The sequence below is a fragment of the Mixophyes fleayi genome, chromosome 9 (assembly GCF_038048845.1).
Source record: "Mixophyes fleayi isolate aMixFle1 chromosome 9, aMixFle1.hap1, whole genome shotgun sequence".
In the NCBI taxonomy this organism is placed as follows: Eukaryota; Metazoa; Chordata; class Amphibia; order Anura; family Limnodynastidae; genus Mixophyes; species Mixophyes fleayi.
This window is the reverse complement of record NC_134410.1, coordinates 49,522,992-49,547,754: the sequence shown is the minus strand read 5'-3', so window position 1 is coordinate 49,547,754 and position 24,763 is coordinate 49,522,992. Positions and strand designations below refer to the sequence as shown.

Here is a 24,763-nt window from a genome sequence, read left to right as displayed (position 1 = left end):
GAAAATCTAGCGGCGCGCGCACTATTACCGTAATAACGGTAATAGTGCGGTCGTTTTCTCGCTGGATTTCAGCTCGCGGCTCCCTGAGCCGCGAGCTGAAATCCAGCTAACTATTACCGTAATAAGGGTAGTAGTTTTAACGAAACAGGGGAATCCGGACAATTGAATATGCCCCTAAAAATAGGCTATTAGATCAAAGAATTCCCATTATTATAACATTATGTTTGCTCTTAGCTCATACAGTGAACACAGATCTAGTTCCTGTAGCTAAAATAAAGCTGCTGACAAGTTGTGGAACTACCATTTGAGCCCTGGAGGTGAGGGGCAAGTTAGTGCTTTCGCTGGGCCCCTACCCACTCTTTGTTATGGAACCCACTCATGTACTGTTCAGCCCTTGGCTGATCAGCATGTATGTGCAGCATAGAAGAGTATACAGTATTTTCTCTCCACTTAACTCTAAATCAGCCCCAATATATATATATAATATTAAATTGTATCTTGAATGTTTGCCACTTTTGAAATACATTTAAATATGTAAAAGGCAAACATTTTGTACTTGTGGCTCTCACTGCCTGACAGCTCCTTTTTTTCTTGAAATAATAATAAAATACTGTGCATAGCAGACACTCATACAATTATCATCTGCTCTGAAGAACTCAAGACTCTCAATCATTTGATAAGAGCACATGGTGGCAGCTTAACAGTGCCTTTGTTCTCTGCATCACAAGTGATATAAATCTATTTTATTCATTTCTGATGAGCAAAAAAACAAGACAATGCCTTGATATTTTACACCCCATTAAGAATTCTATTAAAGAGAAAATATACCTCAAAGTATAAAAATGGTTATATAACAGGAAATTATAACTTGCTATTCAAAGATGCATTGCAACTGCAAGTATATATGGGCTGGCAGTGACCTAAACACTGCCAAGTTCTTACTGTCCACTGATACTCCTTGAGATTTAACTAACAAATATAATTGTAAAACCTACCTCTATATTATACATCCCAATTTTTAAATGAAAACCCAGACGCTCGTGAGACCTTTGCTGAGTCCATAAAATCCACCCTATAATTCCTTCTAGATTCCAAATAAATGAACAGTTATAGGAACCTGTCCTGTTAATTTGAAGGGCAGGACTATGGGAAAATAAATGTTGTGACTGGTGATGCATAGAAACTAAGCAATTCTATTTGCGCAGAAATTACCTGAAGTTACCGAATTTCTTTCCCAGTTTTCAAAATTAAAGTGTTTTTGTGGAGTGGGAATATATCTGACTAAGTTCATTGGAATTTACTACTGTCCAAAATGCCCATTATACACCAGTGTACCCTATACATCACAGGGCTATACCCAGAGACAGATCTGCTATCGCCGGCAGTATCCCCCATCAGCGGTAACCCTGGAGGCTGTAAGATTGCCTATGTGTGGCAAATCCTATTTAACAATTATTGTGGTGGCATCTGTACCCCCGCAATATCTGTTCAGGAGAGAGATTACAGATGAAAGTCATTGAAAAAATGATTTGTTCTTTGAATTAAAAATTAGTTCAATGTTTAAAGGTTTTTAAATATGTTTGCATTTTTTGCAACACATTTTTAATATTTTAAATTTCAATTCCTGCACGAGCGGGTAACCCAGCTAAAGTATGCCCATATCTAAAGAGCATGGCCCAGCAAAGTAGTAAGTTAGCCCTTACAGCTCCGCAATGGTTTATCGGGGCAGCTTAGTATCTCTCAGCTGCCCTGGCAGTGAGATGATAAATTGTGGCAATAAAAAGTCATCCTTATAGCTGTACATTGCTAAATATATGTCCAATAGTTTGTAGTGCTTGATCTGTTGCTGTGTTAACTTGTGCTTACATATGCAGCCAAAGATAGATGTCATTCAAATATGCAAATGCTACATGCAGCATTTAGAAAATGGAATGAGTATGTTGTGGCAGAAGGATAGTGTTCTCCGTTCACTTCCATGTCGCCCTGAGTGAGTCCTGGCATCCTGATCAGAAAATCGTAGAGTTGTAAAACACCCATGTGACCTCCCCCTAAGGGTGTGATATAGCAACCAAGAGAACTTTACATTGTATTCACTAAGGTAATGTCTCACTCATCACAAATGGGGTCCAATGGGATTCTCAGTGCTGTGTGTTTGCCAAATGTTGATCTTGTCACTGAAAGGGTTAAGATGATAATGATCTTTATGAAAACAGATGGCTGAGAAATTATAAATAAATTGCTTATGTCAAAAGACAGTGTGCAACTGGCACTGAATTACCCAATTATGTGTATTCATACAAGCAAGCTGACTTGCCTGCAGAACTCATTTCTATGGGCTTATGTATTGCAGGTGGGACATACACAGATCTGAGGATGAGAGATAAGCAGGTAATCAAGAGAAAACTCACAAAATATTATCTCCTATTTGCTGTGGCATTTAGAAAGCCCAGGTTTCTCATTTATATCATTTCTATCATGGATGTGTTTGAGTCCCTTAAGCTGCACCTGCTACAGGCTACAGCAGAGGGAGAGGGACACAATGACAGAGGAAGCCTTACACAGACCATGCGAGGGAGGGATATTGTGTGGCTGCCACTGAGCTTCTGCTATGATAAAGAACTGCAGTTTATTATTAGGATTTGAGTTATTTTATTTATTGTGGTGTTTTTTTTATCTTTTGCTCAAATCAAGTCAACAAATATAATTCATAATTGAGAACTACGTTTTAAATGATCTTTAGAGTACATATGTAAGTACACATATTCCAAAGGCTCCATGTTTTCTAGAGCTGATAAGGTAATAATTGTGTAATTTATTCCAGATACAAGGAGATCGAGCGTGCACAGTAAGCCTACTGTTCTTCCACTCCACATGCATTGTATTACTCCCGCAGGTCTTACATTATATTAATCACCAGGGGGATCATATGCTGCATGTAAAAACACAGCCTATTTATTATTTGTCATGGACTTCACTTCAGCAGCACAAATATTGAGTTACTTTGCCCCAGAATGACCCCGGTTCTCCAGAAGATGTCACTAAGGTACAAGCAATACTGCAATAGTTTGAGGTTTAACTAACAAGAGCTGACATTCATTAACCTTAAAAAATTGCAGTGACCTTCAGTGTCTGTAACCCTTTCCTGGCAGGCACTCTGTCTGCTTTTTAGGAAGTTCGCACAGACATTGGACAAATTGTTCTGCAGAGATCTGTCTAAAACAATAAAAGGTTAATAGAAACATTTTTGTCAGAAGAGAATGAAACTAGTTGTGCTTGTAATTTGCAAGATCATCTGTTTTCTTCTCCTTTCCTCCTCCGCGCCTGCCTGCACCTCCTCCCCTCTGTTCTCTCAGTGCTCCTCAGCATCCCTTTCTCCTAATGAGGTGGAGCTAATGCTGACAGATTTCTTTCCTGACTAAGAGCATAGAACAAGTGAACTTATTCAGAGCATTCACCACTTCAGCATCCAGTTCAGCAGACAGGAGTCTGGGGCTAGACACATCTCCAGACAACTGGAAAAAAAATCAAAGCAAGCCTTACACAAGGAGGAAACCTGGAAGGTGGCTTATACAAGAAGAATGATCATGTTTTCATGATATTGGTCTATAAGGGATCCTGCTATCAGAGAAGAAAAGTTATCTTCCGTCATGACATTGGAGATAATTACTGCACAACTGGGTATCTACAGCAATGTCACGCTCAGACTCCAGCTGATTATGTGTTTTTCTAAAAGGTAAATATAAGTTATACTTCTGCTTAGCATGTTTAACTTTATTGTTTTATGACCAGTGGGTTGGTATCTAAGCGTATTCAGATGGAGATATACTCTGCCAGGTTTAATGGTAAGGAATACTCACTAAGGAAGTAAGCAGCAACATTCACATGTGAAAGCATTGTTCTGTGTTGACCATTAATAGGTCATATAGAGACTAAACACAAAGATGGCTTTAAATATTTGTAAAGATACTCTATGCAATCGATGTACTTTGTCAGTGTTTAAGTATATTTTTGACTTGCAAAGTAGCTGAGCATAATATGACTAGAATACATGCCTGGTTCAATATATTTGATAAATGACCAGCATTTTCCCCTCTGTGGTATAATCAAGGACTACTGCAGTACATATGTAAACACAATACAGGTATATCCACTACACCACAACATATACAGATATGCAGTATCTCATAATGACAAATATTTGGTTTCTTAAAACTGATAATCCTATATTTTAAGGGAGATCTACTCAATGATGCTCATGCTTTACTGCTCAATTCCTGCCATCTCTTCAGATTTTACTGATAAAGCACCGATATACTGCAGTGTCTGTCTGTTTGTAACACTGTTTTGTTTCCTAATGTTGAGGTCAATTGTGTTTGCTAAATAATAGAATACAAAAACACTTTCCATATAGCACTCTTATTGCATGCTTTCCCAAATTATTATATTGTTAACAATGTGGCACATTTAGATTGTAAAATCCTCCTGTAATTATTTTATATTTGGAAATATGTGGCATCCTAAAAAAAAACAGTTGAAAACTACATTAGTATCATTAAAGCTATATCATTTATTCAGAATACAATCTGGGAAGAAATACCTTTCTGCTATCTACAATATTAAGTTGGATTTGACAAGTTATATGGCAGCCACTTGTGTATCTGAGCATTGTTTAATGCCTTGGTAATATGCACTAGAGAGTTCGCGGGTGCTCAATCATCAGCTAAATCTGACAGTCAAAAAATCTGGAGGGCATGAAGAACAGAAGCATTCATAACTCAGAAGTAGCTGGAACAAGCTAACCTGATTTATGGGTGAAGGCAGTAGAAGACACACAAATACTTCCTCTGAGAACGCCAGCTTGTCAAATTCTTTATTATAGTTCAGCATTTTATTAACTGTTGTCTGGAATATTCAGCAGACAGATTTGTGCAGCTGGAGCTTTGTATCCAAAACTAGCCGTCTAAAATAATTAAGTTGTAGATTGCAGTATGAGTCTACTTGTCAATATAATGAGCACTAAGGTGGTAGGTGTTTTCAGTAATGTGTGTAGGTATATTAAAGACCGATACAACTGCGTTCAGCTTACTGCCTCAGTACTAATAAATTAAATTAGAGCAAGGAATCTGTCATTGCTATACAATGCAATGCAGAGTAGTGTGGGCTGACTGAAATAAAACCCTTTACAGAAGACATTTCATGAAAAGAGGTTTACAGACCTCATACAACTGGTTTCTAAGTAAATGCTCATTATATACTACTACGGGAGAGCCTAAAGACATTACAAATAAAAAATATCACGTGTGATTTCAAGGTAGTGGCTATAATAGTTATATATTCAGAAAATCATTGCATGTTTCTTAAGACACCGTTTGTAAACCAGGAAATATAGCATTAATATATTAAATAAATGCTTTAAAAGCTTTTTTTTTTTTTTAAAAAAAAAAAAAAAAAATGTAGCATAAAATACTTATCTAGCAAGTAACTGTATCAAAATTAATTTTCTTTTTGTCATTTTTTTTACAAAACTATTTTACCCTCTCATAGACTTCACTGGTCACTAAATACTTGAATTAGTCACTATGGGCACCAGGTCACTTTTGAGCACTAGTTAGTCCTTGCTTGTTCCATTTAAAATATTAACCTTATATTTTCCTAAAATTTGTCTGAGCACTGATTAATAATACAGCTACTTGTATTCATTTCATATCAGTGTTGAAAAAAATTAAAATCTGAACATAAATATTCCGCTTTACAGCACAGTCAAAATTATAGGGATATAAACAATGCAATGCAATATGTAAATTCTGAATCGCACATGGATTTGGGGTGTATGCCTATAGATGTGGATTAAGAAATAGTGTAAAAATGTTAAAATAATTTTTTCTCATAGTGTATGTGTGTGATATATATATATATATATATATATATATATATATATATATATTATATATATATATATATTATACTTTAAAACTAAAATGAAGTTTGGGATGACTTCTGGTCAGAACACAAATTTCTTGCAGGAGCATCCGCATGGTGTAATATTCACATAGCTGTTGGGCTTTACAGAGACAAGAACATTTGTGGTTCAGTTTGTAACTTTCTGTCTATGAGAACACAAAGCGATACACCTGGGAAGGGTCTGTGTACTGGGGATAATTATACTCTTGTTGCCAGTAGGAATGATTTGCTTGTAGGTTATAGTCAGTATCACCGTGCAGTTATTTAGATACACTTATTTATATTACTATAGTAAGAATGTAATATCTCTATATGACTTCTACAACAGCCTGCAGGCTGGTGGGTCATATAATACTTGGGAAAGAGGAACAAAAAAAATCTACAAAATACCTACCGGCTTTAAGACTTGTTTTCACCGCAAGATTTGTAGAAAATAAATTGTAAAATCTTTGAAAAATATATAAAATTTTGTCAAAATTATTATGGAGAAAATATAAATATTTAATGTGCATTTTAAATACTATGTACATTTGTCATGAATATCCCTTCAAACCGATATTATATAATATATCTATATAGCCTCACGTGCCAGTATACAGGTGAAATGCCTATATAGCCTCATATGCCTCTAGAAAGTCAATATGCCCATATAGTTTGATTTGAACCCATATAGCTTATGGGTTCTATTTATCAAATGGAGAAAAACCCTATCTAGCAAAGGGACACCTTCAGCAAAAAGATTCTCCGGGACTCGACGGCAAAAGCTTCCCTGTGCAAAGCATGGTTTGCATATTTAAGAAGGATCGTGGCTGTACAAATGATGCTGGAGCCTTCATCTCAGGATGGCGATAGCAGCAGGAAAAATGGGAATTCTTTTTAAAATTATTTTATTCAATTTTTTTAAACATTTTTTCTATTTGTTCAACAAGTGGGATTGAAAGCCCAAGCCTGGCTGTTCATTTCCACTGTGTATGAGCATATCCTCTGAGAGTAACCAGGTGAAGTGGTTAGTTATCCCTTACTGCTCATGGCTAGTATTTGTGAGGAGCATTACTCAGCTCTGGTCAGGTGCACATTTAGGGGGGTGTTTCCAGTTACCCAGAACCCCCCGCTTCTCATATCCTCAAGTGCAGAAGGTACAGAGAACAGAAGTTGCTGATATTCGCAGTGAGTAAGCTGTACGTTTCTTGCTATTTGAGGTAACTAAGCAACACAGAGGGGGATAAGTGGATCAAAAAAGGGGGGGTAAAGTGTAAGAAGGATAAATTAGAGACAGTAAGGGGACTCCCCTTCCTCCGCACCATGGGTCACGAGCTGCCTATGACCATAAAGTGGGCAGTCTGCAGTCATTAAACAGAGCAGATCCCGCTCCCCCCTCTACTCAGGGGAGCAGATCATTGACTTCACTTACACTTTTCCCCCCAGCCCACTCCTATCTCCCCCCATGTTTGTGTCTACTGTTTGTATGGGTCTGTCACCCATTTTGACAGGGCCAAAATTATGCAATTGGACGCTTCCAGTTCCCTCCTTCTTCACACTTCACCTCCCCTTCCGGGATCTCCTGCAGGGAAAGACTAAAAAGTTGGTAAGTATTCCTTTCTTTCTACCAATTTGTATGCCTGTGTCTCCCTCTGTCACCTCCCACCTCTCCCTTGTAATTGTGCGTCTATCTCCACATTTTCTGTGTCTGTCCATTTTTTTTTTTACTAACTATATTGGACTTTTAGTTCCAATAATGTGGAAGGGGGGGGGAGGAATTAAGTTTAAAAAAATAGATTTTATTTAAAAACAAACAAACCTAAAAACATCTAAAATCCTTAATTCATTAAAAATTGTTAATCTGTTATGGCCATCCTGATATGGCGTTAACAGAACAGGTACTTTTTCTGCCATCCCCCAGTCCAGCCCCTGCTTTCATTAAAGTAGACCATGGGGACACAGGGTGACATAGTGCATGGGGTGATGACACAGGAGATTGGTTTATACTAAGTGTCTGGCTTGTTCCAAAAAAAGTGGCCTTCACTGTTGTCAACTCTGTGATCACTGTGAATAAATGATACCCTATGCTGCAATAGTTGCAAACATGGAGCGAGTGACAGATTTTTTTTGTTTGTTTTTATATCCAAAACAATATTCTGTTTTATTATGTGTCAAGCGCTAAATATTTTGAAAGAAAAATTAAACTAAGCCAGTGGTTCCCAAACTTTTGCAGTTCGCTGCACCCTTAGAGTCTCCATAATTTTTTCAAGGCACCCCTCCAAAATAATTACCGAGCAGTCCTGTTTTAGAAGTAGTTCGGTCAAAAAAATGTAATAAGTATTTAGGTCAGGACAGAAATAGTTATTTAGTTGTATGCAAAAATGCCCCTCTGCATCCAGACACTCTGCCCACCCCGGCATCCACACAATCTGCCCCCTCTCACGCTGCCCCCCTCTGCCCTCTCTCACGCTGCCCCCTCTGCCCTCTCTCACGCTGCCCCCTCTGCCACGCTGTCCCCCTCCTCTGCCCTCTGCCACACTGTCCCCCTCCTCTGCCACGCTGTCCCCCTCCTCTGCCCTCTGCCGACCTGTCACCCTCCTCTGCCCTCTGCCGCCCAGTCCCCCTCCTCTGCCCTCTGCCACGCTGTCCCCCTCCTCTGCCCTCTATCGTGCTGTCCCCCTCCTCTGCCCTCTGCCCCAGGGGTGCCTGCAGGCCAGCCAGGGAATAAGCAAAGGAAAAAATTGTAGTGGAATCTCAGATCACCAAAAAATGACAACTAATGCACCGTGGTCATAATTTTTTTTTAATTTATTAAAAACCTATAATAAATAAAAATGGATACTGTATCACTGAGAATACTCTGCTGTAAACACAATACAAGTCGGGATACTGAAACCGAATAGTTAAATGCATATATAGGTGCACCTATAATGCAACATATGTATCATGAGATATAATTGTCCAGAACATTCCAAACATCAAAGTGATCATATATGAGCCATTAGAGATTGAAATCTCTGATATACAGCGTGAGAAATATTGTCATATATTTCCTGAGCAAATCCGGACTGTGGTAAAGTGACTATCACAGTCAATGTCACATAACATGTATGAGTCAGGGAATAAACAACAAAACAAATACTTACAAATCCGCCGGGCGCCGGGACCCAGCATCCTCCTCTCTCATGCAGCTTGTCAATGTACAAATCTGCGCGGCATCGGGCGCCAGGACCCAGCATCCTCCTCTCTCACGCTGCGTGAGAGAGGAGCATGCTGGGTCCTTGCGCCCGGCGGATTTGTAAGTATTTGTTTTGTTGTTCTTTTCCCTGGCTGGCCGCGGCACCCCTGTGACAGCGACGCGGCACACCTGGGAGCCGCGGCGCCCAGTTTGGGAACCGCCAAACTAAGCTATGCTATGGTTGGCATGTTTTCACTACTGTGATGTGGAACAAGTCATTCAAGCAACACTGCTTACAATACAATCACAGAATCTTTACAAATCACTTGATTCCACATAAGGATATACTATTGTAGGCTAACTTTAGCCACAAGGCAACTAATACAAGTATGCAAGGCCTGGTTACAGAACTGGAAATTTCTTGCAGTTGCTGTGTAAGAGTTCTCATTCCATTGTCCATTATGCTGCCTATCCCATCACTAACAAGTGAGCATGTGTTTACAAGCATGTGTTTACAAGTTTCTACAGAAATTGAGACAAAAATAGAAATCTAAATCATAGATAAGCAATTAGTGGATATACATATTCACTTGGTTGCTAGCAAATTGTAGGGTATCATGTGCAAATGGCCGGTAGGAGACCCCTCGCTGGTCCCGACGTCCCATCCCTGCTGCCTCTTACTTGGGCGGTCATGCATTGGGGGTGGCATCCTCAGCTCTACAGACAGGGAGTGTGGTGCTTGGCTGTGACATCATAGCCAAGTGACAAACTCACAGAGCAACACTCACTGGAGAAGCAGCTGGCAGCCACTTCACATGTAAGAAGCTACTGGCTGCTTCTCCTTCATGCCAGTGGTCTGTGTATCAAGTGGGGGCTCCGCATGGGCATTAAAATTATTGGACGAGTGACAGTATGTCACACAGTCAATGTATTATGTGCCCCCTAACTACTGGCACCTTTAGTAACAACCTAGGTTTGCCAAATAGTAGCACTGGCACTGCATGTGCACCACTGAAATACTTATTATGAGGGACCCAGAATTGATTACTGTGAGGGGGTTTAAATTTTGCTTAAGGTTTAGATAATTACTTATTTCAGAAATACAATACAGCTCAATATTTCTGGGCTTTAAATTTGATTTGTCCATCAGCCACTTTGAACCTGAGAGAACAAGAAGATCTCAATCTAGAGTATTGTTGGGTACCACTGGCTTTATAAATATGCTGTTCTAGTAGATATGGTACAGAAAGCTATGTTTCCAATGCTTCCTGTTTGACATTCTGTTGATTCCCACTGGAATCTCACTTGATGGGCTCTGGGCAGTTTTGTCCCAGATGCATTGCTTTTCTAGATCTCTATTTGTCTCCTACAGTGTTGGTTTTTTCATTGTAAGAGTTCCATATAATGTTATATCCATATTCTTGCATTAAGGATGGCTGCCATTTTTGGTAGTGGAAACAGAACAGGGTAGTTAAGATGTGTTTCAGGAGTAGTGTGTCACATGCCATCTGTTTTACTGTTCTTTATATTTTCTTTGTATATACATTTATTTAGATGTACCTTCACTACCTCTAAATAGCTGACTAATCAGCCACTCTCTTAAAACACAAACACAATCATATTTTGATTTTAAAAAAATCATAAAATATCAATAAAATGTCTCAATGGAGCAATCCCGATTTTGATTGTATTTTAAACATTTCCTGTATAAATTAAATCACTTCAACATAATCTATTCTTAATATATTATATTTTTGTTGTCTGCAGTTAGAGCAGAACCATAAAAAGCAAGTTGAAATATACTGTAGATGGCCACAAGAGCTAACAGTTGATTTTGCACAATAGTTGAATAAATAGTTGATAAGTATTACACAATCAGTATTTGGTCATATTGGGGTAGATTTACTAAAGCTTCTAAAAACCTAAAGTGGAGTTGTTCCCCTTAGCAACCTATGCTTTTCTACCTATTGTTTTCTACAAAGTACTAGATAAATGACAGCTGGAACCGGATTGGTTGCTATGGACATCACCTAAACTCTTACTGTTTAGCAGCATTAGTAAATCTACTAATGTCAATTAAAGGACCATATAAAGCATATACCAGTGTATACAGTTGTAAACAATATATGATACTGCCATATAAATGAGTTTTATTTTGTTTAACATCATCTGAATTTTGTAGATGATAGTAAAAAGCAAATTAACATATACATGAATAGTGATCATAAGAGTAGGTTATACCAGGGCAACCTGTTTAGCGTCATAACCTTATTTATTTCATCACTCCAGTCTGGCTGAAGGAATTATGTCATAAGATCTGTGCTGTCTTTGATGGTGGCTTGCCTTGCATTACTATCACTGTGGCGAGGTGTAATTTGCATTATCCTTTTTAAATGGGCAGTCTACACAGATTTAAAATATGTGACAATTTACCCTTCCTGAACCCTTTCCTGGAGACACAAATCATTGTTTTCCACTCCAGCTGATATTTGCACTCACTGGCAGGCTGTATCTATGGCTGGATATGTTACTGTTATATTTGCTTTGTTGCTCATCTTTGGAGTTCCAAGTTTCTAAGCAGTCAATAGCTAAGACACAAAGCTTCGAAGAGCTCTCAGCTTTTGATGAGATTCTCTCTGTATTCCCTGTAAACTCTGCCCTCTAATCACACACTCACACACACTCATGCTGTCCATGAATCCAAGCTGCAACGTGCTCAGAGTCATTGATTTACCCACAATACCCAAGTGACTCCTGAAGTTTTTCTGTGAAGAATATTAAATGAGAGCATGGAACAAACACATCTTCTCAGATCATCGAGAAAGCCAGCAGCAAAACAGACACTAGGAACACAATATAGGCTTTATGATAGGCTACAAAAAAGTATTAGGGCATTAACAACTTTTTACCAAAAGAAAAACAGTTGAAATGTGTTGTGTATAATATAAATGTAATAATGCAGATGAACAGTTTACAAACCATGGGAATATGTCACAATGCAACACAATGTTCTCTTTTATTTCAATGGAAGTCAGTAATGCTTCACAGACAGACAATTGTGTGTGTTATATATTGTAAACATTCATTAGCCCCAGCCTGTCTATTATATGTATTGAGCAAAAACCTTATATGCCCTGACATAGTGTAGATATAGCTCTTATTGAAGACATTCTGGATTGTCTCTTAATTCCTAGCACATTCCTGCTGGATCCCTAAACATTATATATTGCATCATTATCCTATATATTCTCCATGATTGTTTTTCTTCTTTGTCAATTTTTAAGTTTTACTTTTTATTTTTATCAAGCCAAATAAAATAGAAAAAGGAACATCTACACCAATTATCCACAACATTAAAACCTCCTGCCTAATATTGTGTAGACCTCCCTCGTGCTGCCAAAACAGCTCTGGCTCATTGAGGCATGGACTCCACAAGACCTCTGAAGGTGTCCTGTGGTATCTGGCACCCAAGACTTTAGCAGCAGATCCTTTAAGTCTTGTAAGTTGAGAAGCGGGGCCTTCATGGCTCAGACTTGCTTTTCCAGCACATCCCACAGATGCTCGATCGGATTGATATCTGGGAAATTCGGAGACCAATTAAACACCTTGAACGCTTTATCATATTGGTCGAACCATTCCTGAACATTTTTTTGCAGTATTCCAGGGCATATTATCCTGCTGAAAGAGGCCACTGCCATCAGCGTATATAATTGCCATGAAGGGGTGTACTTGTTCTACAACAATGTTTAGTTAGGTGGTATGTGTCAAAGCAACATCCACATAGTTACATAGTAACATAGTTGATGAGGTTGAAAAAAGACACCAGTCCATCAAGGTCAACATATTTAGGATCTCCTGGGATCCCTCACTTATATTTGAAATTGATCCAGAGTAAGCAACCGCCAATCTGTTTCAATTGTGAAAATCCCCCCAGACCCAATATTGTAGTCCTATGTGTACCCTATATCCAGTACTATCAGTCATTTTAACGGTCGTATCCCTGGATACACTTTTCCGCTAAAAATTTGTCTAACCCTTTCTTAAACATATCCATTGAATCTGTCATGACAACCTTCCCTGGCAATGAATTCCATAATTTGACTGCCCTTACTGTAAAGAACCCCTTCCTTTGCTGGTTGTGAAATTTTCTCTCCTATAACCTTAAGGGGTGATCGCGTGTCCTGTGTATAGTCCTTGGGGTAAAAAGTTCCCATGAAAGTTCTCTGTATTAACCCTTAATGTATTTGTACATAGTAATCATATCTCCTCTTAGATGCCTCTTTTCTAAAGTAAACATGCATAAACTGGCTAACCTTTCCTCATAAATTAATGACTCCATGCCCTTTATCAATTTTGTCGCCCTTCTCTGAACCCTTTCTAGTTCCAAATTATCTTTTTTGTAGAGAGGTGCCCAGAACTGTACTGCATATTCAAGATGAGGTCTTACCAACGATTTATACAGTGGCAAAATTACACTGTCTTCCCTTGCATCTATGCCCCTTTTTATGCATGCCAATACTTTATTTGCCCTTGCAGCTGCTGCTTGACATTGAGCACTATTGCTAAGTCTACTGTCTACGAGCACTCCCAAATCCTTTTCCATTATAGATTCTCCTAAATTAATTCCATTTAATTTATAGATTGCGTTCATGTTTTTGATCCCTAAATGCATAACCTTACATTTATCTACGTTAAACCTCATATTCCATTTGGCCGCCCAATACCCCAGTTTATTTAAGTCCCTCTCTAGAGAAGCTACATCTTGCTCTGATTTTATTACCTTACAGAGTTTAGTGTCATCTGCAAAAATAGAAACTTTACTCTCTAAACCATCACCAAGGTCATTAATAAATATATTAAAAAGGAGTGGCCCCAGCATGGAACCTTGAGGTACTCCACTTAAGACTTTTTACGAATTAGAAAATATTCCATTTATCACAACTCTCTGTTGCCTATTCGCTAAGCAGTTTTCGATCCAAGTACAAATGTTGATTATTAGACCCAGTTCCCTTATTTTGTAAACCAACCTCTTGTGTGGCACTTCATCAAAGGCCTTTGCAAAATCTAAGTAGACCACATCTACTGTGCTGTCCTGGTCTAAGTTCCCACTAACTTCATCGTAGAAACGAATTAGATTAGTTTGACATGACCTATCCCTCACAAATCCATGTTGATTCCCACTAATAATTTTATTGCGCACCAAGTAATCCTGAATACTATCCCTTAAAATACCTTCCAGTAGTTTCCCCACTATTAATGTCAGGCTTACAGGTCTATAATTCCCTGGCTGTGATCTCGACCCCTTTTTAAACAACGGCACCACATCTGCTATTCGCCATTCCCTTGGTACTGAGCCTGATGAGATTGAATCTCTGAAAATTAAGAATAACGGTCTAGCTATTTCCGAGTTTAGCTCCATAAGGACCCTTGGGTGTATGCCATCTGGACCTGGAGCTTTATTTATCTTAATATTCTTCAGTCGCCTTTGGACTTCTACCTCTGACAACTAAGTATTAATTAATGGTATGGTTTAATTTCCATTTTTATGTATTACTTCTACCATTTGTTCCTCTCTAGTAAATACTGAAGAAAAGAAAGTATTTAATAACTCTGCTTTTTCCTTAGTATCATTTATCAATTCACCCATCTCACTTCTTAGAGGTCCTATATTATCTTTTTTAATCCTTTTACCATTTATATACTTAAAAAACTTTTTGGGGTTTGTCTTACATTCTTTTGCAACTTGCCTTTCATTTTCTAATTTAGCCAATCTAATTTCATTTTTACATGTTTTATTACATTCCTTGTACCTACGGAAGGACTCCTCTGACCCTTCAGACTTAAACAATTTAAATGCACGCTTCCTCCTTTGCATTCCTTCTCTTACCTTTTTATTTAGCCACATTGGTTTAGACTTAATTTTTTTTACATTTATTTCCCATAGGAATGAACTTATACATGTATGTTTCCAACAACATTTTAAAGACAGCCCACTTTTCTTCCGTATTTTTTCCTTCAAAGGCTTTGTCCCAGTCTATGCTCTTTATAGACTCTTTTAGCATATTAAAATTTGCCTTTCTAAAGTTTAAAGTCCTAGTTGATCCCTTATACCGTTGCTTCTGGAAACTAATTTCAAATGAAACCATACTTATGATTATGAGTGCTCCCTTACTTGAATATTTGATATTACGTCTACATTGTTTGTTATTACTAGGTCCAGTTCCTAGTTGGTTCCTCTATTAATTGGGACATGTAATGGTCTTTTAGCGTGCTCAGAAACCTATTTCCCCTTGCTGTACCGCAGGTCTCAGTACTCCAATCAATGTCCAAATAATTACAATCCCCCATAATTAAAACTTGACCTAGTTGTGTAGCCTTTTCAATTTGCTGTAGAAGTTGGGCTTCCTCAATTGTACTAATATCTGGCGGTTTATAGCATATCCCTATCACCAACTTCTCTGAACTTTTTCCTCCGCTAGATATATCCACCCACAATGCCTCTATATTATCACCAATAATAACTTCCTGAATATTTGGTTTAATTCTGGCTTAATATAAAGACATACTCCTCCTCCCCTTGAATGAATGCCAAGACCCAAGGTTTCCCAGCAGAACATTGCCCAGAGCATAAAACTGCATTTGCCAACCTGCCTTCCTCCCATAGAGCTCCTGGTGCCATCTCTTCCTCTGATTCATCAGTCCAGGACACATTCTTCCATTGCTCCATGGTCCAGTTCTGTCGCTCTTGTGCCCATTGTAGGAGATTTTGGCAGTGGACAGGGGTCAGCATGGGCATGCAGACAGAACTGTGGCTATGCAGCAAGCTGCGATGCACTGTGTGTTATGACCTTTCTATCATAGCCAGCATTAACTTTTTCAGCAGTTTGTGCTACTTCTGGGGGATTGGACCAGATGGCTAACTTTCGCTCCCCATGCGCATCAATGAGATTTGGGTGCCCATGACCTTATTGACGGTTGTCTTTCCCTGGACCACTTTTGGTAGGAACTAACCATTGCATACCGGTAAACCCCCAAAGAGCTGCCATTTTGAAGATTCTTTGATCTAGACATCTAGCCATCACAATTTGGCCCTCATCAAAGTCGCTCAAATCCTTACGCTTGCCCATTTTTTCCTGCATCCAACACATCAAATTCAAGAACTGACTGTTCACTCTCCCACCCCTAGACAGGTAGCAGAGATAATCAGTGTTATTTAATTCACTTGTCAGTGGTTTTAATATTGTGGCTCATCTACTATGAAATAAACTATTGTTTATTTGGGAGGGATCTTGGTATCAGTAGCTGATGGGGAGTGCTGGTGCTGTATTGCCATTTGGAGGCTTTTTGGGGTACCTCTTGATAAGTTAGCTTTCAATTTAAAAACACATATATATGTATGGCCCACATATAGGAAGTCTCACTGTCCAGAGTTAGAACCACTTCATTAGCAGAAGCGCCATGAAGTGGCAGTTGGCTTTCCATACATTTGCAATTGTGTGCAACTGAGAAGTCTGCATTTTTATGTAGAATTAGCAGCTCCTTTGCTGGTTATAGCAATGTGCTGGGGGATCGTTATTTGTGTTTGTTCCTTTCAGGATAACCCCACCCAGTAACCCAGTTATTTGTGTTTTGGCCCTCTACATCATATGCTTTACTTCTCCACTGGTTAGCGCTGCCATTTTTATTTGCACAATATAAATGAAAGATAACAATAACTGCATTTTGGGTGGAGTGCCCCAATGAGAGTGACATCATTCAGTCAGCTATTGCTGTAAAGCTGTGAGCATCTTACCTCGTGTGGGTTTTTAGTCTATTTTTAGTTTAGTTTTTTAGGATGCTTTTATGTGGTCTTTATCAGTTGTGCTCAGTATGGAAAGTTCTCATTTTCAAAACTTACAGGAAGAAAAACCTCCAATTGTTTATTTTTAGTTGTACATATCTCATACTTGCCGACATTCAATAATTTTCATCCGGGAGCTGCATGGTGGAGATGGGTGTGTAGGGGCGGGGCTTCGGAAATCGCATCATTTTAGCCCCGATTCCCGGTGAATCGCAGTGTTTGAACCGAATTCTAGACAGATCAGGGAGATTGCCATACTCTCCCGGGAGTCCGGGAGACTCTCGCGAAATGCGGGAGTCTCCCGGACATTCCGGGAGAGTTGGCAAGTATGACATATCTTGTTATGTGCCATTTAAAATAAGCATGTAAATGTGTCCATATGAAGTGTATCAATTTGTATATTCGAGACACAATTTATTTTTGTTCAAAAGAAATTGTTGCAACAAATTGGGGAAAGAACAGTGTGGGAAACATCCAAAAAATCTGCAACCAGCCATAGACTACGACAGGCTCAAATAATAGAGCTGAACTATCTCACTATATTTTACCTCTTTATCACTTTCAAATCTACAACTAGATGACTGTTACATGGAGTTTCAAAATAAATATTTTCAGATTTTGTAATTAGTTTTTATGTTTTTGCTGCTCTGGTGTCTCAGAATTTCATTCCAGATTTTGCTGAATGTCAGAGTTGTTTTGTTTCTGTCTTAACAAACTTACTTAAAGTTACTTAAAATGCATCTAAAATTAATTTCACTTTATCAAAATCCCTAAACCTTCAGGGGTCTAGGCAGCACCCAGGCAGCCATTCATTTCAAGGTTCCAACCCAGCACTTCTAATTTTCCACTTCGACCACTGATATAGATTAGTATATATTATTCTGCTGGATTCACTGTGTGACCTTGGCTTTGTTTGCTGGACCTTGCTCTCTACCTGCCCTTGAACTCTCTGCCTGTTTATTGACTTTGTGTACCTCTCCTGTTCTCTGTCTTGGCTTGCCATTTGACCATCTTTTTTGTGTTTTGTTTGTCTTGTTTTGTCTCCGTGTTTCTCCATAGTTGCGAGTCTCCCTGACTCTACCTGACTCAGGACTGTTAACAACTACTGGGATCAAGCCCAGGGGCATCCAAATACTAGTGAACAGTGTGCAGGGGTGCACGCAGGGGGGGTTTGTGGGTCTCCAGAAACCCCTCCCCTCCGCGGTGCTGTATTGCTCTATTGCCGCGGACGCTTCTTTGACAGCGCTGCGACTGCTGAATAGTACAATGCTGCCGAAACGCTTTTTTTTTTTTTTTTTAGTTGGGGGGGAAACCCTCCCTTAAAAATCCTGCGTACGCCCCTAGTGTGGTTCCAGGCAGCTGCTAATGGAGAACAACATCCCGCACCATAGGTTTTTTATAGGGGTTCATAACATTTTTACTTAAAGCAGAACTCCAGATACACATAAAAATATTTTATAATAACCCTTTTCTTCTACTAGCAAAATGGCAGAGGCCTGTTGTCTGTGTACATTCCACCCAGCCTCCTCCACACTTTCATGAGATACTCACAAACCAGCAGTTCAGTAATGGTTACATTTTCTTACTGCAGGAGGCAGAAGAATTTTGAATTTCAGTGCTCTCGACAGCTCATTGCACTCACACCTCCCAGTATGCTGCATCTTTCCAAGCAGTGCCCTGGATACAAATGATGTAAAGGACACTGAGAATACAGAATTCTCCTGACACTTGTAGCAGGAGGATATGACCATTACTGACTTACAGTAGACCCTAGTTGGAGGGGAACGGCGGTCTACACTAGATTTTACGTGAGGTTTGAGTTCTTCAGGCTTGTATTATCAAACATTCTGGTGACTATTTTTTAATCAAACAAAAATGTGCCAAACAGACAAGTGCTTTCATTAAAAAACATAACACAACTTAACATTCACTATAAAGAAATAAAAAAGTCAGTATGGATGAACAGGACACTTTATTGTATATCTAAGCAGAACCAATAAAGTTTTTTCATAATGGCAGTGCCTTGAGATACAGTAAAAAATAAAATTTAGTAAAAAATGAGCAGATAGATAAAATAAAAATAGAACCATTTTCACACTAATATGATGCTAATTGAAAATGTAAAGCCTGTATCATTTTGATATACTGTTGTACTATTTTCCATACATTTTATTGTGTCTCAATTTCTCAGGATGTGCAATCAAAAAAACAAGCATATAATGTTTTTAAAAACCTTTGCTATATTTTGGTTTCCTTTTTTCATTACAGAAACATGATGCCTGTGAAACAGATGACGAAGAGATAACACGTTTCATTAGGATCAGCTCCTCATTGACCAATTTTTTGGTTAAAATGTGATGGGTCGTTTCAGATGATTTTATACTGTACAAAGCCAATTCTGCATAAGAACATAATGGTAAAGTGGATTAACAGCAGTGAGCACTTTGGAACGGACACATAACTAGCAATTATGGCTGGCATTATTCTGCTTCTCAGGAACAAGGAGTGGTTTGGCTTTTAAAAAGCGTAATACAACCAATTGAAAAACCTATAACAATCAATAAGTAGGCTCTCATTTGGACATTGACACTAATTTGCCCAGAAATACTACGACCACATAAGTAGTAACTATACAATTGAAACTCAAGCTATGACTGAAGCCTATTTCAAGTTCCGTGGAAACCGAACTATCTATATCCAGCAGTTCCCAACGGTAGCAGCAGAAACAACTGCCACAACAACGGATAAATATTCCAACCTGTACATGTATGTGGGATTGTTCCTAGGTCTTCTTGCCGTGCTGCTGGTTCTGTTGTTCACAATGCTGTTACGTCTAAAGCACGTCATCTCTCCTATCACCACTACTACGGAAAGCACAGACATGCCACAGTTCACCGATGTGGAAATGCAAGGGAGGTCTCCCAGTGCCTAATGGATCTTTACATGCATGAAAACCAAGCTGAATTATAATTCTACAGACAAACATGCAAAACTGCAATATGCTATATTGTCACATTCAATCTAAGATTGCTGCACAACATGGCAGGAGCAATGCAGCCTTAGCAAGTGTTTCCATGCTGAACAGAAATATCACAACCTGTAAACATTTCCCATATAAAATGATCATTTTAAGATGACAACAAATATTTTGGTAACTTTTTTGTTTTCATGCAGCACAAACATCCAAGTCCCTTGTGGCAAAGATCTTGGTAATCTTCTGTATAAAATCTGTAGCCAACAAAGCTGATGATCAGGGTAATGAAAGTCACCTTCAAATCCTGTAATCAAATTTCAATCCTATAATGAATTATTCTTTAAAAACAATGATTATTTATCTCATACTTGCCCACTCTCCCGGAATATCCAGGAGACTCCAAAATTCTGTGTAGGTCTCTCGGACTCCCGGGAGAGTGGAAGTGAAGTGGGCAGGATATGGGGGCCAAAATGATGCGATTCACGGCACTCGGCCCTTCCGGACTCGTTCTTCACCTCCCCTCTGGGATCTCCCAGAGGTGAGTAAGTAAAAGTAGGCAAGTATGATTTATCTATGCCTTTATTACTTTACTGAGTTTATTTTTTTTATTTCTAGACAGTAAAGGTCATTTAATAACCACGTAATTATTTTAGGCACAGATGCTCCTATTTATGCACTTAGGGGCTGATGCAGAATTGGTCACATAATGGGAGTAAATTACTCTTAAAAAAAAAAAAATCAGCATAAGCACCTGGTTTACAAAAGGTCACCATTATAGGGGAGTATAGCAGGTGCAAAAGATGCGCCATCTGACAGCTCTATATATGAGTATATGCAGGTCTTCATGATTTGCATTCACGTAAACACGCCTTTACTGTTCATGGCCTATGTTAGAATGCGCCTTACCTCCCCCAGCCCGCTTCTCCAGGCGCAGACGGGCACAATCGTCAGGATCGCACATGTCTGCATAGGTACATTTGTATGCACCTGCTGTCTGTGTAGCGTATTCTGCATGAAATCAAAAATCACACAATCCCAAATTTGTACATGTCCCACTCTGCATCAGCCCTTTATTGTGCACCCCCATTCAGCTTTTGGGAACTGTCCCCGTTAAACCACTCTACACTGACTTTAACAGAATTTTTGGTTCAGATAGAAATGCCCATACTGGAAGTTGTAGAAAAAAACCCTCAAATTTCTGCATGCAATTAATTTAGGACTGCTCCCTTAGCTACATTGTTTAACTTTTTAACTTACAATTGTGCTTTTTATGCTTTCTGTTTGTCTTAATATTCATGAGTGACGGGACATCATTTTTCTACATGTGTCATTACTGTACAATAATTTAATTGATTTATTATATGTGTATTTATGCACAAATAAATGTCTCTCCTGCATCTAATGCATTTGGATGGTGAAAAGACATCCCATTGGAAGTACACGACAGCTTCTGATTGGCAGAACCTCCATAGTACCCCTAAAAAAACAATCCCTTTCCTAGGGAAAAGTATCTCTGGCCATCTGCTAGACTGGGAATATCTATCTAAATTCATATTTTTCAACAGTCTGATTCACTGTTAAATATCTTGTCCAAAAATGAAATCTCGTCTTTTGCATTTGAGCACAAAGGGAGCACTCAAGTGCCAGGAATGTCCTGATCAATCCAGCTCTTCTCATTAGAGGCATCCCCACATAGGGCATCATCTTGACACGCAGGTCAAATCACTTCCTGGATAAATGGGTGCATTTGCGCACAAATAAGTATTTCACATCACAAGCTAGCATATGTACTATAGACCTGCCACTTTGCAGTTTTGTAAAAGACCTTTTACTGTGTAAGTGAAGACCATAAATTGCAATGCCTCCATATTTCCATGGGCACTATATTGTTTTAATATTTTTAAATGGTAGAATGGAATTTTGCTACAGAACTGCCTGCTATAGCATCTTTGCTAGTAAATTCATTCACACCAGTGTCTAAGAGGTTACATAGAGAATGTAGATGGAGTAGGGCTTTGTCAGAGACGCCAAATGTGGTAAACAGTTTAGCCCTGTACACAAGTGCTTTGGGAAAAAAAACCCTGCTGACGACTAAACCTTGTATGTTGGCATCGCTTTCAACAGCTTCAAAGCTTTTTCTTAAAGCCTCCCTGGAGCTTAGTATACTATACATTGACCGTTAATGCTGGTGAACGCTGCAGGCAATGTTGAAATCAGGGCCTGACTGGGCTGGGGGCCAGGGGGGCATCTGCCCTCTGGACAAGTCCCATAGTGGGCTATCTTGGACTGGGTAACTGGACCACCTGCATTTTTGCTGTTGAGTCCCCAGGCTAAAATTTGCCAGTCCTCCCATGGTTGAAATTGATGCAAAGTGATGCTAATGTTTGTGCCCCTGTACAGGTAAATATGCTAATAATATTTTTATTCTATCAGTGTTAAATGAATGGCATTTAGCAGGCATTAAGAACTTGCATTAAATGCCTGGTTTCAACGCCCATGTGTATGAGCTTCTGTTTCTGTATATTCCTTTTCAGCTATTCACCAGTAGCATTCCAAGTTAAAGATCTTTAATGACAATAACTGGAACTGTCTTGGGAAAACTAGTACACATGGGAGCCCTATGTTGGAGGAATGGTATCTATAGCAATAAGTGACAGTGCAGATGAAATGACTATATAATGTATCTTGCCTACACTCTGTATTCATCACTATGTCTGCAGCCTTTTGAAGGGAAACTGAGAACAAAATGGTTTTGACATGTAAATTTTAAATGTATGGCAGAGTTGTATAATTCAATATTATGTCAAATAAACACAATAGGTTTATTCTTTATATTAAAAAATGTTATCCATGATCTGATTACGGAGACAAACAGTGGTCCATGTCAGTATAAATTTCTACAATTAGTAGAAACAAACAGAACTACAATCCAGAGTCTCATGTGACACTTTCATGTATGCAAAAAAAAACAAGTGTATTTAGAAAACAAATGTGCATTGTAAGACATATTCTTTAGTTTTAATGGGTAAACATTACGATGTTATGGCTAATATGCATCTGCCAATGCAAAGCAATCAGTAGCCCAGGTTTTTCAACTCATATCTATGTAAAAGTAGGATTTTGGCATTTAACAATCTAGAATAAAGAAATATGCAAGAAAATGTAAATGTATTTACCCATCCATGCATTCACCATACATATGTATACACAAGGGGGTATATTTACTAAACTGAGGGTTTGAAAAAGTGGAGATGTTGCCTATAGCAACCAATCAGATTCTAGCTGTCATTTTGTAGAATGTAGTAAATTAATGATAACGAGAATCAGATTGATTTCAAAACCACAGTTTAGTAAATATACCCCCTGGAATTCAGGCTAAATTCACGCAATTAATGAATGTATGAAAGCGCTTATTTTTTTCTCTAGTGCAGACAATTTGGTCTTTTACTTAAAAAAAATGGCCAGCCATTGCAACTGATGTGGAAAATGACCTTCATGAACTTTTGTGTGACTTTGATGACCTGGATAGTTGGGGAGACAGGTCAGATGCACAGTGACATCTTGCTGCTTGGTGCAGCACATTGCCGGCATTATATGTACAATTTGGGTACCCATGAGTGTGGCTAAATAATTCACCTTTGACTCCTTTTTATGTTATCCATTCCTAAACCAAACCTTGGTCAATGGGAAATTATATTGAGTAGCACAACCAAAAGCAAACAGCATAATGGTGGTAAACTTAATTTAGTAACTGTCAAAATGAACAGATAAAACATAGGATATGATATAACGTTCTGCTTATGCTGAATACATTGATTTGCTCAGCTATAATAATTAGCATTCATTCATCATCCGAATGGCAATAGAAATCAGATGGTCGATAAGCGCTCCTTCAAAAGGTTGGTGGATGGGTTCTGGATGCAATTTGGGAAAAGCCTGCTCTTCCCCAAAATTGGTTTAAATGGACTGGGTGCATAAGGGATGGGACTAGACACATAGGGAACTGTCAGCCGCCTTTGCGTATTTTATACAGGTATGTTATTTACATCATAGGAGTCCATCTCCAGCCAGAAATACACAAAGGCGGCTCACAGTTCCCTATGTGTGTATTCCCATCCCTTATGCGCCAGTCCCTTAAATAGCTATTTTTAAATCATTCAAATGGGTCACAAATCAGGCCGGTGTTGCAGCCCTGTTAGTAAGGTAAATGTTTAGCTGGCCATACAATATTGCAGGAGGTTATCAAGGAAATCAGAAGCTTTATTCTTTAATTTCTAGCACATTTGACAATTTAATCAGCTTATATACATTAGTCTGATCTTATGTTTGTTACACAAGGTGGAACTACACTATGAAGAGATGTAAAAACCTCAGGAGTTTCATTAATATAAATCTGCCTACACACAAATAATTTTAACATGCAATTTAAAAGATAATATCACAGATTTGTTTTTGTATAACCACCCATTGATAATAAGAGGACATGTAAGCTATTGTTATGAAATGTTCTGCTGTCTTCTGGTGGAAAGTTAAGCATTGCCAGTTCAGTTGTGTACTTGATATTTCTGCCAACATGTATTAATTCAGTTTAAAAATATTTCCAATAGAACTTGCCAAGCAGTCATTACTCCTGGTCACTTTGTTTTTTTACTTGGTGGTAACAATGTTCCTGCAAAAACAGTTAAAGTGCTGTACTTGTGGCTTGTGAGCTCAGCTCTTCCTGAGTTCTCATCAATAGCCCTCTTCCTGAAAACACCAATCCAGCTTCCCGCTGGTAGAAACATAGCTCAAAGAGAGGTGCGGGAAGCAGATCTCCATATAGGTACATCAT

At 38.7% G+C, this 24,763-nt stretch overlaps 1 protein-coding gene across 1 annotated transcript; it reads left to right on the top strand.

Annotated features, from left to right (window-relative positions):
* The first annotated feature begins 3,397 nt into the window (after positions 1-3,397).
* SERTM2 (serine rich and transmembrane domain containing 2) lies at positions 3,398-20,667 on the top strand. The gene is made up of 2 exons (XM_075186016.1): positions 3,398-3,733; positions 19,227-20,667. The coding sequence occupies exon 2, from the start codon at positions 19,609-19,611 to the stop codon at positions 19,888-19,890; it is 282 nt and encodes a 93-aa protein (XP_075042117.1). The 5' UTR covers positions 3,398-3,733; positions 19,227-19,608; the 3' UTR covers positions 19,891-20,667.
* Positions 20,668-24,763: the final 4,096 nt, after the last annotated feature.

Excerpts from the sequence above, each read along its gene's own strand:
- SERTM2 (XM_075186016.1), top strand. The coding sequence starts at position 19,609 with ATGACTGAAGCCTATTTCAAGTTCCGTGGAAACCGAACTATCTATATC.